Raw genomic sequence first — 12,093 nt, 5'->3', positions numbered from 1 at the left:
GAACACAAGATGAGAGTTGGAAGGGATTTTTAAAATTAATTTTTAAAAATTATATCATTTTATCCTTTTTTGAAAATTTATTTTTAGTTTTCAACATTCACTTCCACAAGATTTTGAGGTCCAAATTTTCTCCCCATCTCTCCCTTCTCCTCACCTCAACATGTCATTTTATTCTTATATTCATATATATATATATATATCCTATTATTCTTATTTTATCTTATCTATGTGGCACAGTGTATAGAGTGCTGGACCCGCAGTCAGAAACACCTGAGTTCAAATCCGGCCTCAGACACTTACTAGCTGTGTGACCCTGGGCAAGTATAATGGTAATTTAAATTTAAAGATCTTCCCCACCCATTAATAGGCCCATGTGACCTGATTACCTCATCAGAAGCCTAAGTTACATGTGGTGGGAGGAGCTTGCTTCCGGTGGAACTGGAAGGATGGAGTAGGAAATGCTCAGAGGGAGTTAGAGCTGCAGGAGGGGAGGAGGTAGGCAAGCAGTCAGCTGGTATTTGTCGGTGAGTGCTTGTGGGAAGGCCCCAGCAGAGGGGGAGGTTATGGTATGGCTTGGCTCCCTGCTGTGTTATTGTGTCTTAAGTTCCTTGATGTTACGATGAAGTGGGCTTACTGTTTCTGGGATTTGCTTGCTGCTTGGATGGGTTGGATTTATTGGTTCTCTGGTGTCTGAATAAATGTTTTACTTCTTCTATATGGAGAGTTTCTTATATTTTGTGATACGGAACTACACAGGCATATTCACAATTATTGTCAGTGTTGATTATTGCCTTGCTGATACAGCAAGACACTTAATCTGCCTCAGTTTCCTCAACTGTAAAATGGGGATCAAAGTAGCACGTGGCTCCCAGGGTGGTTATGAGGACCAAAGGACATAATTGTAAAGTGCTTAGCACAGTGCCTGGCACATAGTAAGAGCTACATAAATGTTATATTAGCTAGTATTATTATTGGCTGTATGATCCTGGGCAAGGCACTTAACCTCTGTCTGCCACAGGTTTTTCCTTATTGGTTAAAAAGGGATCATAATGTAACCTTCTACCCAGCGTCGTGAGGATCACATGAGATAACATTTCAGCATTTTGTGAACCTTAAAGTGCTATAGAAGTGTTAGATATTGATGCTGTTTTAATTATCATTACTCTGAACTTAAACACCAAAAATTCTCCATGTACATGGCAGAGCACAAATAGAGGATTGCATATGAAATCATGAAGCTCTGTTTCATACCGTTTGCCTTTTAAAATAAAGTATTTTATGATGAATTCTACACAATACTTTCATAACTGTCTTGCTTCTCTGTGTTTTGTTCTGGTCTCTTCTGGGCATTTAAACAAATATTTCAATGGCCTTTGTTTTTTTGAGCGCATTATTAGCATCTCTATCTCCCCCAACTCTTGTCCCTCCAATTTAAAAGATCAAGAGAAAGAAAAAAATTTTACAGTAGACATTGTGGCCAAGCAAAGTACGTCTATATAATGGCCACGTCCAAAAATGTGTCTCTGTATCCTGTGTTCATTACCTCTCGGTGAGGAGGTGGGTAATATGCATCACCATAGATCTTCTGGTTGGTTGTTCTATTTGCATGGAGTTCAGAAGTCTTTCAAAGATGTATTTTTTTTCCATGTTATTTTCCTCATATAAATTGTTCTCCTGTTTCTGCTCCTTTCACTTTGCATGAGTTTATAGTATATTCCCATGCCATAGTTCAGTCATGTCCAACTCTTCATGACCCCATTTGAAGCTTTCTTGGCAGAGATACTGGAGTGGTTTGCCTTTCCTTCTCCAGCTCATTTTACAGATGAAGAAACTGAGGCAGACAGGGTTAAATGACTTGCCCAGGGTCACACAGTTAGTGTCGGAGGCCAGATTTGAACTCAGGAAGATGAGTCAGGTGTTCATTTTAACCTCTGTGCCATCTAGCTGCCCCAATAATTTGTTTAGCCATTTCTAACTTATTGGGACCCCCTTGGAGTCTAGTTTAAGAGGAAGCTTGTCACCTTCCTCCCCAATCCCTGTTTGTTTCCTTGTTGAATCCGATGCATTTCTATACCAAATGATTTATGTATATGTGTTTATATGTATGTATGCCCAACTCCCCTTTGTTTCAGATAAAGAATGAGTTTCATTGGATACCCTCTCTCTTCCCCATCTTTGGATCCTCTACTTTACACTCAACCCAATGATGAGAAATAGCCAAGTTCTACCCACTTCTTTCTCATTCCTACATTCTACATTTCTATATTCTACTACAATAATATATTCCTTTTCCCTCCCTTCTCTTTCTCTTCTGAAATGCCTCAGAACAGAACCAACCCATCCCCAGGCCCTCCCTTTTTATTTAACTCCCTCAGTGCATTTTGAGGATACTTGTTTCTTCTCTCCCTATTAGAATGTTAGCATTAGAGCATGTTCATACAACTCCTTCCAACTCACTGAAATCAATGTGCCTTTCTGGGTTTCTATGGTCTCTTGTGCTTGTTTTCCAATTTTCTTACTTAACTCTGATCTTTTCATCAGAAATGCTTGAAAGTCCTCTAGTCTACCAAAGATCTGTTTCTTGAACTCCCCTTACATTCAGCTTTCGGGGTAAATTATCCTGGGGTATGAGCCTATATCTATTAAGCCTTTTGGAAGGTTCGATTCCTAGACTTCCTGAGGTCTACGAGCTTTGAGATTTTAACATGTGTTTAAATACCTATTTAAATAAGTATTTATGTAAAGTGTTTAAAAACTCATTTAAATTATTTAAAGTGGTTAAATTATTTAAGTTATATACTTATATAATTATATAAATTATTAATAATTATTATGTAAATAGTGAAATTGTTTAAATATTTTTAAATGAGTGTTTAAATGCTTTTCAAAACACACTTGAAAATGCAAAAACCATTCTTAGAACATACAAAAACAGATGGCTGACTATGATCCTCAAGCTGGATGTAGTGTATCAACTCCTGGTTTAGTCTATAAGCTTCTAGGTCTTGTGTGACCCTGACTGTGGTTCTTTGGTACCTGAAATGCTTTTGTGGGAGCTCTAGATTTAGGTTACGACATTCTTGGTGGTCTTACTTCTGAGTTTCCTTTCAGAAGGTGTTTGGTGGATTCTTTCAATCTTCGCCTTGCTGTCTGCTTCTAAGAGATCTAGGTAGTTGGCATTTATGATTTTTCTGAAGTATAGTTTTCAGGTTGTTTTTTTTTAATTATGATTTTCATGGAGTCTCCTAATTCATAAATTATCTCTCCTTAACCTATTTTTCAGGTTGATTCTTTTTTATACTAGACATCTTCCATTTTCTTTTTTTCAATTTTTCAATTTTGTTCTAATACTTCTTGCTGCGTCATGGAGTCATTGATTTCTATTTGGTCTATTGTAGTTTTGGGGGAGTCCATTTCTTGGGTAAAGTTTACCACTTTCTATTATAAATCATTTATTCTCCTTCCAATTTTTTCTTCCAGGAATTTTCTTTCTTTTTTTTTAATTCTCTTTCTTCATTCATTCTTTATGGTGGATTTTTATTTCTATATTTTGTTGCTATATCTCCAAAATTTTCCCCAGTATCCCTCCTCTCCCACTTCTCAGAGAACCATCCGAATAACAGATGTTTCATTAAAGAAAAAAAATAGAGGAAGAAGTGTAAAAAAATCAGCAAAACTGATCAATTCATAGACAAAAATCTGAAAATAAAGGCAGTGTTCACCACTTGTGGACCTCACACAAGTATAGGGTGGGAGTGTCTTCTTCTGGCTCTTCTTTGAAGCCAGGCTTTTTCTTTGTAATTTACAGCATTCACTTTTGATTATTGTGTGGTGGTTGTTCTTTTCCTTTTCATTACTGTAGTCATGTATATTGTTTTCTTGTCTCTGCTTACTTCATTCTGTATTAGTTGTGTCATTTATTTTTCCCCCTGAGTCATTTCTTATCGTTGTTATGGAATTACTCTTTCTTTTGGGATATCTCTTTTTTTCATATTGGTCAATGTCTTCTTGGTTTACCCATCTCTCCAGATTCAGTTCGTGTACTAGGGCTTCATTTATGGGTCAGACTCTGCTCCTGGCTGCACTTTTGGGTAAAGGGGCTTTGCCCTGCCTGGTCTTACCCTGAGCCACCTGTGTTCTTATGTAGACCTCTACCTTCGGCTGAGGGCAAGGGGCAGGGCTAGAGTCTCTTAGACCTTTGAGATTCAGAATACCACCTCTAGAGCCCTTTGTGACATTTCAGGACTGGGTGCTAATGACCTTAGAGTATCTGGGTGGCTCTGATTTTTCATTCTGAGTACTTGTTGCTACATATTGATGACTGTTATTCCCTGGGGTTTCCAAGGTCTCCACCCTGGGCCTTTCTGACCAACTTGGGACTTTTTGCTGGGGTGGAAAATCTCTGCTCTTGCTGCCTCCAGAATAGAGCCCTGAAGGCTCCCCCTGGCTTTGGTCTCACAGAAGGTCAAGACTGGGAGGGCCCTTAGAACACAGGATGTCACAGCTGGGAGGGCCCTTAGAACACAGAATGTCAGAGTCACAAAATGTGAGAGCTGGGAGAGCCCTTAGAACAGAGTGTCAGGGCTGGGAGGGCCCTTGGAACACAGAGTGTCAGGGGGGAGGGCCCTTAGAACATAAGATGTCAGAGCTGGGAGGGGTCTGAGACCATAATATAAAGAGCTCTGATGGTCACAATTGGAAGTCTTTATTTTTAGTCTCAGGTCAACCCTTTCTTTACAAAAGAGGTAAATGAATGAACGAAATGACCCAGGACAAGTCCCTTCCACTCTCTGATCCTCACTTTTCTTATCTTTAGAGTGAAGCCCACCTTACAAGTTTTCTGTGAAGACAATATTTTGTAAGCCTCAAGGCACTATAGAAATATAAATTCTCATCATGTCACCCCAGTTTCAATCTTTGGGGAAGCTGCAATCCCACCATTGTGAGTAGACCCTCCAAGAGTGCAGGTAGCAATGCCTTTCCATCTTTTCTACTCCTCAGATTCTTTCATGGACAATCTCCCCAGTGTGCTGGCAGCCATCCTTCCCCTTGGTCTCTTAACATGATTTTGGGCCCTGTGCTGGTTGTGCTCAGACTGTCTGCCTGCTCCTCTTTGCTTTGCTCCATCACCAACCCTTCAGTTTCCTGCGTGATACACTTACTGGACAAGTCTTTGATGTTGTGCCATACTTAAAAGTCTCCATCAGCATCATGATGCCACCTGCTCATGCCTTTTGGGTATCTCTTCATTCACTAAAGTTTAGATCTTTTAGAGATTCTGGAATTCCAATATTTACTTCACTGAATGATCCTGGGCAAGGAAACCGAACCTCAGTTTCCTCATCTTCTAAAATGGGGGGAAACCAGAGCACCTACCTCCCAAGGTTTTTGTGATGATTAACAAATGAGATGATGGGTATCACAGAAATTTAGCTGTTATTATTATTTGTAGCTGTAATGGGATTAATTAGGGGATCCCTCACTTGCTAGACTAGAGCACCTCCCATTGAGCTGGGCATGCATTCTGTGCTCTTTCTCAGCACAGCCATATAGTCATGTCAATCATAATTATTATTACTATTATCATTAATAATAATGACATCAAACGTCAGACTTGGAAGGAACTAAAGACCTTATTTTTAAATATATATATTATTATTGATATTTTTGTCTATCACAGTCATTCACAGTCTATCACAACAACAAACAATTAAACAAAAACTCAACAACTGCATCTGGCAATGTATATAGTATTCTATTTCCATGGTTCACCACCTCTTTGCCATGGTGAAGGAGGCACGTTTTATTGTCTGTTTTCCCAGACCTTTACTATCAGCTCTTTTATTTCCTTTCAATATAGTTTTTTGCTATCTTTTGTTTTTACCACATCTGTATTTCCCTCTTCCCTCCTGCTCCCCCCGCCCCCAGTCCCTTAGAATGAAGAATAAAAAGGAGGGAAGGAGAGAAACATTGATTCAGGACCTGTTGTGTGCCAAGCACCATGCTAAGCACTTCACAATCATTACCTCCTTTGATCCTCAGAACAGCCCTACAGGGTAAGTGCTGCCATTGTCTCCATTTTACAGATGAGTAAACTAAGGCAGAGTAAACTAAGGGTGGCACAGCTAGGAAGTTCCTGAGGCAGAATTTGAATTCAGGTCTCTTGTGACTCCAGGCCCTGTGCTGTATCCACTGAGCCACCTCATTGCCTCTAGTCAAAGAAAAAAAACAGTTTAGCAAAACTAACCAACTCAGCAAAAAAGTCTTACATTATATCCTGTGTTCCTCCTGTGAAGCAGCAGGAAGGAGCCTGGGAGGGACCCTCTCACATTTCTTCCCCAGGGCTATGCTTGGGCATTATGTTTTCACAGCATTCACCTTCAATCATTAGTTATGTCTATGTTTTACATTGGTTTTTTCAATTATCAAACAACATGTTTTTTATCCCTCCCACCTTCCCCCTCCCATACAGGAAGGGGAGAGAGTGAAAGAGAGAGAGAGAGAGAGAGAGAGAGAGAGAGAGAGAGAGAGAGAGGGAGGAAGGAGGAGGAGGAGGAGAAGGAGAAGGAGAAGAAGGAGGAGAAGAAGGAAGAGAAGGAGGAGAAGGAGGAGGAGGAGGGGGAGGGGGAGAAAGAGAAGGAGAAGAAGGAGAAAGAGAAGGAGGAGAAGAAGAAGAAGGAGAAGAAGGAGAAGGAGGAGAAGAAGGAAGAGAAGGAGGAGGAGGAAAGAAGGAAGAAAAGGAAGAAGAAAGGAGGGCAGGAAGGAAAAAAAGCAAGAAGAGAGGGGGAGGAAGAAAGAAAGAAGGAAAGAAAGAAAGAAAGGAAGGAAGAAAGAAAGAGAGAAAGAGAGAAGGATAGCAATAAAGAAAGCAGCAGGTGAGTGGGCCCCATGTTCCCACCAGCCATGGGCAAAACCACAGCGCCACCACATGGTAAGTGATTTGGAGCACTGAGGGCTAGGGCATTGATAGCAGGCTGATTGGTCACTGAGTCACTAGGAAGGAAAAGAAGGAAGGAAGGATGGATGGAAGAAGGAGACAAAGAAGGAAGAATGGAAGGATGAAAGAAAGAAAGGAAGGAAGGAAGGAGGAAGGAAGGAAAGAAAGAAAAAAGAAAGAAAAAAGGATGGAAGAAAGAAAAGAAAGAAAGAAAGAAAGAAAGAATGAATGAGGAAAGAAAGAAAGAAAAGAAAACAGAGAAAAACAAAACTCTTGTAGCCAATATGCATTGGCAAGCAGAACAAATTCCTGCCTTGGCCATGTCCCCCACGCACGTTTTGTTCCAAATTTTGGCTATTAGTTCTCTGACCTTCTTCCTGGGTCCTCTGGAGTCACAGCTGGTCACTGCATTGATCCAAGTTCTTAGAACTTTCCAAACTGATTAATCTTCTTGTTATATAAGCTGCGCTCCTAGTTCTACTCACTTCTCTGTGCATCAGTTCATACAAGTCTTACCAGGTTTCTTTGAAACCATCATTTTCATCACTTTTTCAGTAAAATAGTATTCCATTACCTTCATATATCACAGTTGTTTAGCCATTCACCAATTAATGGGCCATCTCTTAGTTTCTGGTTCTTTGTCACTACAAAAATCAGATCCTATGTTTTACATCAGGGGAAACTGAGACCCAGAAAGGGGAGTAACTTGATAAAGTCCAGTAAGTTCTAGAACCAAGACTCAAATTCAAGGCTCCAGGGTTCTTTTTGCAGCTGCCTTGTAGCCATGATAGCTCCCTGGGTTAGAGAATCTTCTTTTTAGAGCTTCCTTGACAGCTAGGTGGCGCAATGGACAGAGTGCTAGGCCTCAAGTCCAGAAAACCTGAGTTTAAATCCTACCTCAGAAACTTACTAGCTGTGTGACTCTGGATATGTTGCTTCTTTTTTGTCTGCCTCAGTTTCCTCCACTGTAAAGTTGGGGATCATAATAGCACCTACCTCCCAGGGTTGTGATGGAGATCAAATGAGACAATATTTGCAAAATGTCTTAGCACAATACCTGGCACACAGTATGTATTTAATCAATGTTTGTTTCCTTTCTTGGAAATCTCCGGTTTCTCTTGATAGTGCGCCTCCCTCAGTGACTCCAGCAGGCTGGTGACTCAATGGCTAATCAGAATCGGCATGCTGTTGGTGCCCTGGCCTTCAGTGCTCCCAATCACTCCCCATGTGGTAGCCCTGTGGCTTTGCCCATGGCTGGTGGGTAACGTGGGGCCCTCTCGCCTGCTGCCTTGACACGCTTTCTTTCAGTTTTACTTTGACTAAAAGAGGGAGGGATGTTTGATGTTGCCTTTTCTCACTTGTTCTCTCCCATGCACGGTTGCAACATGCATTTGGGTTGGGCCCCAGCAACTCCTGGTTCATCTCTACAGAAGTACAGCTGACCTTGTGGACTGCTACGGCTGATCCTGTGGGCTCCTCCCAGGCTGGTCTGAGATAAGGCCCCTCATCAAGCGGACCTCAGAGGCCCCACCTGGGCAGAAAGACACCAGCCTCTGCTTTCGGGCCCCACAGGGAGAGGATGTCTTGGTTACTTCTCATTCTTGCTGTCTTGGTTCAAAGGGGTGAGTTCACTTGAGGGGAGAGAGTAGCTGTTACACCTGTATATTTTTTTCCTGTTTTTGAAAACACAAAGGATAGGAAACTTCCTCTGCCAAAAGCTTGGGGCGAGGGGGGGGATCTTGAAAAACATCCTGGAGGAGGTGGACTTGGAAGAAAAGGGAGGGTGTCAACAGGCAAAGGGGAGAATGGGGAGAAGGCATTCCAAGCAGAGGGAATTGCATAAGCAAAGGGCTGGTGAGGGGAAAATTGCCAGCACTTTTGGGAGCAGTAGTGAGTTGTCCAGTTTGGCTCGAGCATACAGTAGGTTCATAGACTGAGATGGGAAGGACTTTGGGACCTAGAGCTTTGTCTAACTCTCATTTTACACTGAGGAAACAGGTCACACAGCTAGTAAGGGCCAGGAGCCTGGGCATTGATTGTGCCCTCTCAACTCCCACTCTGATGTATCCTATAATGCCTCTTGATATAGAAGAACAAGGAGGCATATGGATGCAAAGATAATCTGGGGGAAGTCTAGAGAGGACAGTGCATTCCAGGACCGAGAATCTGAACTTCATTCTAGCTTGGGAAATGACTTTGCTCACTTAAATCTATATCTGAGAGGTATTTTGAGAATGGGGAGGGACCTTTGAGACCATACAGTCCAACTTTTTCATTTTACAAATGGGGAAATTGAGGCCCAGACTGGGCACTGTCCATAGTTACATAGTGAATCTATGGCAGAGCTCAGATTTCTGGGTGGGCTCTTGCTGGGACTGGGATGTCTCAGGGATACAGCAAATATAAAGAAAGCAGTGACTCAGTCAATTCTAGGTCTAAGGGTAGGATTTCTATGGAGTCCAGAAAAATGAGAGGGAAAGGGGACTAAGGATTTTTCAGCCTTGCGCTATCCAGAAAAAAGGTTCTTCTGAAGGGCACATTTGAGGCTTTTGGGCAGATGGATTCCGGAATGGAAGAAATGATCTCCAGTGATCATAGCATTTGACCTGGAGTTAGAACTAAGCCTTGGATTCAAATCCAGACTCTTTCACTTGCTAACTGTGAGACATTGAGGAAGTCATTCCCCCACCTGGTGTCTCAGATTCCGCATCCAATTCCTGATAGATTTGCCTTTTGAGAAGCAGTATGGTATGGTATAGTAGATAGGGTACCGGCCTTAGAGCCAGAAAGACCTGGATTCAAATCCTATCTTAGACACCAGCTGTGTGACCCTGGGCGAATCACAACCTCTCTGGGCCTCAGTTACCTTACCTCTAAAATTGGGGGGAGGGGTGTCAGTTGAGTCTAATACTCTGCAACATTGCATTCCCACTTCTACAAAGAAAAGAGGGAGGTGGAGCAGTTGTTTTTTGAAGCATCCTTTGGGGTTGCTCTTCCAGGGGCAACATCTGCACTGGGGGCATCTGGTATATAGATTGATTCCTCTGTGACCGATCTATGACCAGGAAGAGGCTGGCTCAGGAAGGAGGCTTCTGGTCACACTTCGCTCAGCCTCCACCCATGTTTTAGGGCCCTGGTGCTATGTGGAGGCATTGGGGGAGGGGGCTCTCATCGGAGGTCAAGGAAAGTCAGTTGCAAACAGGAAACAGGATGTGAATGTGTGGGCTCTCGGGGTGTACTGCAAGTGCCCAGAGAAACCCGGGGGCTCAGGATGCTTGACCTTATGGACAAATGGAGGAACTGAGAAGACCCCCTGGTGGAAAGTCAGGGATCAGAGTTCAATCAGCTATATTAATGAGCTTGGGAACCAATTGGGCTGGGCTGGGGAAGGCACTTCCCATCACAGTGTGGCATTTTAAATCCTTTTCAATGTGGCTCTCACCTCCCTTTCCCGCCTTATTTTACCCTCTTGAGGTTCCAGCCAAACTGGTCCATGTGCTGTTCCCCATATACAAATTCTATCTCTCATCTCCATACCTTTGCACAGCTGGTCTCCCATATCTGGAATGCACTTCCTCCTCACCTCTGCCTTATAGAAAACGGTGCTTCCTTCAAAGTATAGCTCAGGTATTCCTTCTTTCGGTAATCTGTGTCTTATCCAAGCTTGACATCAGTTCTTAGCCCAGTACTCTGCACACAGTAGGGGTTTAATTCACGTTCATTGGAGATAAAGGTTTGAAAAGCACTTTTCTCACAACTGCCTTGTCAGTTCAGTCAGTCAGTTGGTCAACAAGCATTTATTAAACACCTACTACATACCAGGCATTGTGCTAAGCACTGGGATCCAAGGAAAGGCAAAGGAGGTCCCTGTCTGTAAGGAGCTCACATTCTCATGGAGGAGGCAGTATACAAAAAGATATGTGTGTACAAGATAAATGTAAATGGTTATAAGTTCCAGGGTAGAAGGAGGTGTATAAACAGGAGGTAATCGCAGAGAGAGGGCAGCTGGGCAGTGCAGTGGATAGAGTGCTGAACCTGAAGTCAGGAAGACTTATCTCCCTGAGTTCAAATCCGGTCTCAGATACTACTTAACTGTGTGACCCTGGGCAAGTCACTTCTCCCTGTTTGCCTCAGTTTCCTCAGTTGTAAAATGAATTAGAGAAGGAAATGGCAAACCACTCCAGTATCTCTGCCAAGAAAACCCCAAACGGGGTCACAAGGATTTGAACACAACTGAAATGACTGAACAACAACAAAAATCTCGGAGAAAAGACAGCAGCAACCAGAGGGACCAGGAAAAGCTTCTTGCAGAGCATGCTATTTGAGCTGAATCTTGAAGGAAATGGGGGAAGGCAGGAGCCAGAGGGGAGGAGGGACACAATGTCAGCCAGGGCTGATGCCTGGAGTCAGGAGTGTCCTCTCCGAGGAACGCCAAGAATTTTAGAGTACTCAGGGTAGAACAAAGACCGGAAAGGAACCTAGATAGAAAGGGCTTTAAAAATCAACCCGAAGAGTCTCTCTTTGATTCTGAGGGTGGGGAGGGTGGTGGTGGGGACATGATTCTTTTAGGAAGATGACATAGGTAGCTGCATGGAAGAGAGCCTTGGGGTAGGAGGACCAGTCAGCAAAGATGTTGTCCTGGTAGAAGTGACAAGAGTTGGTAACTGATTTGATATGCTGGGTAGGACAGAGTGCCAAGGATGACAAGGAACAAGGCTGAAAGCCTGGGTGACTGGGAGTATGGTGGTGCCCTCAACACTTACTGAGAAGTAGGAAGGGATACTGAGTTTAAGATGTGTAGGGGACATCCGGTTCCAAATGTCCAATAGGTAATTGGTGATGTGAGACTGGCAGTTAGGGCTGCATGGATAGATCTGGGAATCATGAGCATCGAGATGATCATTGAAGCCTTGGGAGCTCACCTTGAGAACACCGGGGAAGGTGGAATGAAGGAAGAAAAGAGGAACCAGGATAGAGACTTGGAAGAAAGGGGAGCGTGTCAACGGGCAAAGGTGAGAATGGGGAGAAGGCCTTCCAGGAAGAGGGAACTGCATGAGCAAAGGTCCAGAGAGGGGGAAATTGCCAGCATGTTTGAGAGTAATGGTGAGTTCAGTTTGGATCTAGCATACAATAATAGGTTCATAGACAGAGATGAG

The 12,093-nt window shown here is 42.9% G+C and overlaps 1 protein-coding gene across 1 annotated transcript in view; it reads left to right on the top strand.

The window, feature by feature from the left end:
- The first annotated feature begins 469 nt into the window (after positions 1–469).
- Positions 470–12,093, top strand: part of IL12RB1 (interleukin 12 receptor subunit beta 1) — a 38,329-nt gene continuing 26,705 nt past the window's right edge. Inside the window, exons 1-2 of the mRNA XM_036741334.1 lie at positions 470–524; positions 8,368–8,559. Coding sequence (XP_036597229.1) covers positions 8,517–8,559 — 43 coding nt within the window. The 5' untranslated portion in view covers positions 470–524; positions 8,368–8,516. The remainder of the gene's footprint in view (positions 525–8,367; positions 8,560–12,093) is intronic.

The sequence above is a fragment of the Trichosurus vulpecula genome, chromosome 1 (genome assembly GCF_011100635.1).
Source record: "Trichosurus vulpecula isolate mTriVul1 chromosome 1, mTriVul1.pri, whole genome shotgun sequence".
Taxonomy (NCBI): Eukaryota; Metazoa; Chordata; class Mammalia; order Diprotodontia; family Phalangeridae; genus Trichosurus; species Trichosurus vulpecula.
The sequence above is the reverse complement of the archived record's forward strand: the minus strand, read 5'-3'. Positions and strand labels throughout refer to the sequence as shown.